The sequence below is a fragment of the Strongylocentrotus purpuratus genome, unplaced genomic scaffold (genome assembly GCF_000002235.5).
Source record: "Strongylocentrotus purpuratus isolate Spur 01 unplaced genomic scaffold, Spur_5.0 spur5_scaffold_12, whole genome shotgun sequence".
In the NCBI taxonomy this organism is placed as follows: domain Eukaryota; kingdom Metazoa; phylum Echinodermata; class Echinoidea; order Camarodonta; family Strongylocentrotidae; genus Strongylocentrotus; species Strongylocentrotus purpuratus.
Genome location: NW_022145597.1, coordinates 32,887,387 through 32,894,854, shown reverse-complemented (window position 1 = coordinate 32,894,854; position 7,468 = coordinate 32,887,387). Strand labels below are relative to the sequence as shown.

At 38.1% G+C, this 7,468-nt stretch overlaps 1 protein-coding gene across 2 annotated transcripts; it reads right to left on the bottom strand.

Moving 5' to 3' along the window:
* Nucleotides 1-512: 512 nt before the first annotated feature.
* Nucleotides 513-5,659, bottom strand: LOC100894075 (G-protein coupled receptor 54). 2 transcript variants are annotated; one of them, XM_030982463.1, is made up of 4 exons: nt 5,119-5,659; nt 4,419-4,580; nt 3,224-3,359; nt 513-2,309 (listed from the first exon to the last, which is right to left on the bottom strand). In XM_030982463.1, the coding sequence occupies exons 2-4, from the start codon at nt 4,575-4,577 to the stop codon at nt 1,675-1,677; spliced, it is 930 nt and encodes a 309-aa protein (XP_030838323.1). In that variant the 5' UTR covers nt 4,578-4,580; nt 5,119-5,659; the 3' UTR covers nt 513-1,674. The 2 variants fall into 2 exon arrangements, with proteins under 2 accessions (XP_030838323.1, XP_011666084.2); XM_011667782.2 differs by having other exon boundaries at nt 5,073-5,658.
* Between the last annotated feature and the right edge of the window lie 1,809 nt (nt 5,660-7,468).

Below are 7,468 nucleotides of genomic sequence, written 5' to 3'. Positions count from 1 at the left end.
GACTAGGTTACAAGTAGGAGTGTATCTACATAAATTTGTCCTCTTCACGGATAGGGTTGTTGGCTAAACATTAGAGCCAACATGAACAATCGTTATCATTGTATATCAGCAAGAATAATGCTTCTCCGAGCTCTCATGTGTTTTTAAAATATTTGTTATAATGTTTCTTTTAGGGCTCACCACCCTCCCCCCCCCCCCCCCCACTGAGCGAAATCATATTTCCGGGGGCAAAAAAGAAAGAAAAAAATTTGTAGAGCGAAATAATATCGGTCGGGGCGATTTTCAAATTTCAGGCTTCTTCACCCCCCTATTGTTAAATCCTGGATCCGCCACTAACCTTGATAACTTGGCTAATATGACGTCACAATTCGGTACTATAGGTGGAGGCGCGATGGCTCAGTGGTAGAGCAGGGGTCTCATTCACGAAAGAACATAAAAAAACAAACTTAATTTGTACATTATTATGACTTTGGTTTGATACAAAATTATTTGCACTATGTTGATTTAAAAAAAAAAATTAACTGCAAAGTGTGCAATAAATTATAGCTTTAGGGATTATGACCGATAGGCCAGTGATCTATCTGTTTATTTGGGATATTTCAGATTTTTCAAGTCTTAATATAACAACGGCGTTCAGTTTTGCTACGTTTGGATTCATTTATCAGCAGATACGTTCCCCCAATTTATCTTCATCAGTCCAATAACCTTTCGGAATAATTTATCAACACGTGCTTTCAAATTTAAAGGAGTATCTTTCAGTCACAAGATCCATAATTAGTTGTTTACTTTCACAACGACCGCTTAATTGGTGGTTTTGATTTCCGCAGTACTTGAAAGTAAGTGATCCGAGAGATAAACACAAATTGGGAATTGCTTATCTTTTTTCTTCTTCTTTATATTTTGAAACACTCTTGTATACACTCGTGTGTGTACACATTTCGTTTATACATAGATACGAAAACAACACAGAATGAATTCACATAGAAATTGTCGTTATTATGATTATTATTATTATCATTTTTATTACTTGATAAGAACTGAATGCCAAAACGTCTGATAGGTTGTTTATATCAATAATAAGCCATATAAATAAACCCATTTCGTAACTTTTGATGTATATTGTCTCATTTTACATCATTATAATAAGAGGAAATGATAAGATATCCTATCGCATGTAAAACACTAGAACGACCAGGAAGCGCAGTAACCAATTTTTATATTTTAATGGAATATTTGCAAGATTATGGAAATCTACCAAACGTATTTTTGAAGTAACCACTTTGCGAAATGTTTGTACTTCAAAAGTTGACAATATATCCCACTACTCTGTTGATATTCGTTTTTGTGTTTATGCTGCATCACAATACCTAGTAGGCCTATATATGTTAGGCTTTGCATTGAAGTTAATGTTGTTAATTCGATATAGAATTTGCTTGAAATAACTATTGAACTTTGTTAATTATAAGAAGATTTTGCACCTAATGTTTTGGCTTGCGTTTTTCAAAGTATTCGTAAGATTTTGTAAATATCACTAAAGGATTTCTTTTAACTATTGACGTTAGAAACTATTTTGTTTTAAAGATCTTCAAAATTTCAAGAGTAAATGGAGAATTTTATTATTTTGTAAATCAAATAAACATTACCTGTACATCCAAGAAACATTAGTAATATTAGTCATTGAATCTTAGACACAGTTTCTAAATGGTCCTTCTTTGATTCTGTGAGGCTTGTTTCTTTCGTGCCCATGGTGATCGCATTGGAGTTAACCTCTTTGAAGGCACGCCCCCTTTGGCAGCATCTGCCACGCCTCTCTTTGATCCTATCACGTATGTCCTTCAAGTATGGTCGAAAGTTTGGTTGCATTAAGCCGTAGATGATCGGGTTTAAACACAGACCAACACACTCCAGGAGAGAGGCGACGTGAGATGCCGTGAATACCTTGCGGAAATTCTGCGGCGCGCAAAGGCTTAGCCAGAGATATACTGCGTAAAAGACTCCATAGTTGAGCGCGAAGACAAGGGCGATGATGAGGATGGATTTGAGCACCGCGAGGTTACGTTTGAGCATGCGCGACTCCAGGCCGTTTGAGGAGGAGGAGGAGGAGGAGGAGCCGCCGCGTAGGGAGGAGGCCTTACTGAAGAGACTGCATAGAATGGTAACATAGCAACAAGCAATGACCATCAGTGGCAGGACGTAGGAGAAAATACAGGAGATGATGATGGCGAGAACGAAATCATGGAAGGTGAAAGCTTCGTAGATGGATTCGGCCAATTCGCCAGCGTATATTGGAGTACAGACTGCAAAAGATACTGTGGGGGATGAAAGTTGATAAAACTGAGTTAGAGTATGTTTGAGATTGGAGTAGTCAGGGCGATTGAGAAAGGAGTTTGGGAACATGTGATTACTGTTTGTATTTCAGAAGAATAAAAAGAGGTAAAGACAGGAAAAAATTAAAGGTACAGTACAGAGTGAGTGAGTGAGACGAGAGGAAAAAATGGAAGAAGAGGGAGAGGGAGAGAGAGAGAGAGAGAGACGTGAAAGGAGGCGGGTTAGACAGTGACATTGTTAGGATAGAGTGAGAGAGAGAGAGAGAGAGAATAATGCTAATAACTAAGGATGGTGATAAAGAGAGAGGGAGAGGTGGGAAGAGAGAAGAAAACAGAGTTAGTACTAGATAGGTATAAATACAGGGAGAGAGAGAGAGAGAGAAGCAAACACAGAGAAAAGATGGCATACACGAGGACATGTAGATACATGTAATATAATACTTCGATAAAATAAAGATAAAAAGCGTTACGAACTACACATTTGCGTAACGTGGGCACATCCATTGAGAGGCCCTCCCAACTGTTGGGTGGGAGGGGAGGGGCATCGTCTTATGTGGTGGATGAAATTCGAATCAATAGAGCAACTGATAAAAAAGTGATGGTGTTGAAGACAGCCTTATCATCTGCTTTTCACTTTCCTTTCCACTTTTCTTCTCCTTCTCATTTTTCTTTCTCTTATTTCTTGAAGTTCCTTTTCCTCTCCTTTTCTTTCTGCTTCTTCACTTCATACGGATTAAAAACACGATGTTAGCTAGAAATACGGAGCAAGTTGTAATTGTAACAACCACAAAATAACAATTAATTTTTTTTTTTATTAATAATTAAAAAAAAAAAAAAAAATAAACAGTGGACACTTTCCTTCGCGTCTGTGATGTCTATGAATATTGCACACTTACCGAACCACGCTACGACTCCGACGATGAAAGCAAACTTGACGGTCCGGAATCGTTTAAACCTAAATGGATGAACGATAGCTAGATATCGATCAAAGGCTAAGGCACAAAGCATCGCACATGTTGCATTGGTTAGCACCTGTAAAAGAATTTGGGGAGAAAGGATCTCACCATCTTCAAAAGGAACAATATATATATATGCTTTTTTAGCAGTTAGGTAAAAAAGAAGATCCTCAAACAATCATCTTAGGCATATGGACTGTACGTCACTTGATCCACGTCATTTGTCTATGCTCACCGAATTCCTAAGTTCAAACATAATCTAAAACCCTAATGCATCAACCCTAACCTTTGTTGAACGTAAGCACGGATCAATTGTCGGGTCACCAGCACATGAGAGGAATTGAAAGTAAATTGTCACCCATTTACAGAAACTGGAAGACATCTTTGTCAAAACATGTTGATATACATTTTTATATTTTAATTTGGGTGCCAGTACTTTATTCAAAGCCTGGTATTCACCTTAAAGAGAGAAATTCCTTGTAAACAAACGAATATGTCGTGAGGGTATTTTGATTTAAACAAAATGTTTAGATCTGATTCAAGGTGTATGGATGCAGTAGCGTGGTACAGACTAGAGCAGATATTAACATGTTACAATATGGCATATTTCACAGAGTGATGCATTACAAAAATGGCAATACATAATTTTACACGTTCTGGTACTATATCGTAAGATCGTCTCTAAATATACGGAAAAGGAATTGACGTCTTACACTAAGAAGAGAAAAGTATGTTTCAAAGTATAGTAGAATCAAATATTAAACTTGGGTAACAGACTATAAAATCAGAAGAAAGCGCCTTAAACGAGCTATTCATTGTGTTCAGTTGCTGTAATTGCCGTATCAATACCTGATGATTGTTTCAGTGTGTTCTAAAATCGGTCCAGTTTATGTTGCTTCATTGTGTGTACGTGTGCATACTTTCACAATGTTTTATACCTTGCTTATATGGAAACATCAAGGTCATTAACCCAATGCACCCTGCTAAACGGTTTTCTACTCTGACCGAATTCCTAACTTCAGTTCTAGACCAAAGACTTTACCGAACCCAAATCCTAAACCTAACCTATATCTTTGATGCAATCAAGTTTGGAGGAGTTCCACATGATCTAATGGCGGAGCACCTGTGTATTTACCAGATGGAAGTAGACGCTCACTGAACGTGGTATCACGGACTTTGCCATCCCTGAGACACCACGAGCGTATTCAGCGACGTCGGTTATTGATGCCATGATGAGGAAGATGATGTCCGTGATGCAGATATTGGCCGCATAGCAGTTGGGAACCGTTCTCATTGTCTACCAATACGAATAAAAAGAACAGCGATCTTTAGCATCGACGTTATCGATACCGATTATGACTCCTCCTCCTCATCATTAATATCATCATCAGTGTCGTCGCCATCACCTTCATCATCAGTATCATAATCATCATAATTATTATCATAATCATCATCATTATCTTCATCATCATCTTCATCACCTTCATCACCTTCATCATCTTTATCATCTTCATCATCATCATCATCATCATTAACCATAACAGCAACAGCAACATCGCTAATCGTGGCCATTCTATGAAATAACTGTTCAAATGAATATTCATTCGGCATCTGTCCGTCTCGAAAGACAAAAGGAATAAAGCTTAACCAAATGATTGTCTGTAGGTATAGTTGTCCGGCCGAGCTTTGCTGTCTAAGATCAGTGTTGACCAGACACAATCCTGATCCACTCGACATCAATAATTCTCAATCATACAGCCATAGAAGTAATGCTGATAGTATATCCTACCTTATAAGCCACTATGATGTAAAGAACAAGGAGATTGGTCACGAACCCGATCACGATGATGATGACGAGTAAGGGTAAGGCGACAATATAGAAGTCGTGAACGTAGTCGCAGTCGGCTGGACGATAACCACACGACGACATATAGGTCATATTTCGCTGACTACCCATGCCCATGGGCGGTGGGTACGGTAAACGCATCATTTTATTCTAATATATTTCTAAACCTCGAAACCTCGATAGGTTGAAAGTGATACTAGTGTACACATTGATTTACACTCGAAAAGCGTTTTGTAACCATTGGAAAAGTCGCAACAATTATCACACAAGTGTACATTTTATTCTCAACCGAGTAACCCCTCCTCTATAATTATGTCTCCGTAGGATACGAATACATGTATTGAAGTGATAACCATTCCTTCCTTTTTAAGATGAAAAACAAATTGAGTTCAAACTCGTTGATATAGTGGTGTTGATGTTACTAATGTTGCTGGTGAGGATGCTATGTGGTATGGTCGACTGTAAATCTTAGCAATTTCTCCACAAATAAATAAATGAAAGCGCTTGAAAGCTAGAAGCTACAAGAAGACGATTCTTCTTGTTGAGTGCCTCTAGATCTGTGGCTGTAGCAAAGGTTTTGCATGATATTCTCATCGGCGGGTATTTCAAACTAAAAGTGGTCTCGGGTTACCTGCACAATACCCGCTTAAGTGTGAAGTTATGTCACACACGTCAACTTAAGATGACTGTATAATGGATCACAGTTGACCAGCAAAAATTCTAAGTTATCGAGCTATAGGCCGTTGCTATAGTATTATTTCATTATTGGGATGCTGATGATATGCCCATGATTTTTCGATGTTTAATGTTCCATACCACTCATAATGAAATATTTCGTATACTAGTAGTGCATGTCGCCTCTTGATGTATCTGCTTTCAAAATAGGTAGGAAATTGAATTACAGCTCTTTCACGTAGCCCCGGTAGCCATTATCACCAAACGGTGCATTTCAGGGAAATGCTGCCAGGTAGCTAGGCCTACCCATTTTACACTTCCATGAGTTGCAACAACTAACGATAGACGGTTTTTCTAAGGCTAAGACTAAGTCGAGATTCAAACCCATGACCTTTTGATCCAGGGTCAAGATAAATAAACCACTAAACCGAGGTGCCCCATTTGCGTGGAATCACGTGATTAATCACATTATTCGCATCCATCTGAACTTTACCAGTTTGCAACCATCGAAATCAAACATAATATTCAAAAGATGTGCATGAAAGAAAACGAAGGAACACTTGGATGTGTATATTGCCCTTTGAAGACTAGGGAGAGGAATTTTTTAACAAAGGAGGTGTATTCAATAAAATCGAATCAACTATTTGCATTGAATTTGAAGAGAAAATAGTTCTTAATATCCTGAGGCGTAAAATGGGATGTTTGTTTGGATGATGATTACTTTCGCCTATCGTGATATTCAGTGGGCCTGGTTTAAAAAAAAGAGGGCGTGCTTACACCCTTCACACCCCATCCCTATGCCTGCCCATATGCTGTATCTTACATGTGATCAACATACTCAATCATTATACCATTCCTAAACTTAAGAGAGAGAAGATATTTTTTCAAAATTCACATTCGGAGAATGGCAAGTAGCCAGGTTTCATTTTTCCCCTTTCATATACCTCTGTAGTTCATTAACATTTCTCAATTTCAGCGCTGTAGACGTTTCAAAGTGACGATATTGTGTCTGATATTCTGGACAAAGAAATTTCTTTTTTGCGGTGTAAAGCCACGATCATGCTCTGGCCATAATTTCTCCTCGGTCATTTTTTTTTTTACTCTTACCGAATTCGCAAACTTCAATAATGGAAGAAATAAGAGATAACGAAAACAGATGTATTTATAGGAGATGGTCTTTTTTGAGGTTCCTTAAATTGCATGGTTTAGTGAGAAATTGTTCAAGGAAAACAAATATTTCAGTCTTTATAGACAGGTGGTCGCTAAAGTCGTTTGACAATGTTTTTATTCTTTCTTAAATAAAATATTTCTTTGTTTTTACAGAGAATAGAGATGTTGCTATACGGTACTCCATGGTGGCCACACATCCCTCGTCGATGATGTTGACCCAAATTTTGAAAACGATCATGACACCGCCAATGAGGTCGAAGTCGTTGAGGACGAGATGAAGACATCTTTGACATCCCCACCCGGCGTTCAGAATATTCTCGGCGTTGGTTATGATATCATCGATGGAAATCCAGAAGGTGGAGAAATCAACAACGGTAGCGTTGACCCAGGACTCAAGGTTATCATTGCACTTTTTTTTTCTTTCCCTCTCAATATCTTCCTGTCCATCACAAATATATGTTGGCCAAATGAAATAATACATACTGTAGATCCAA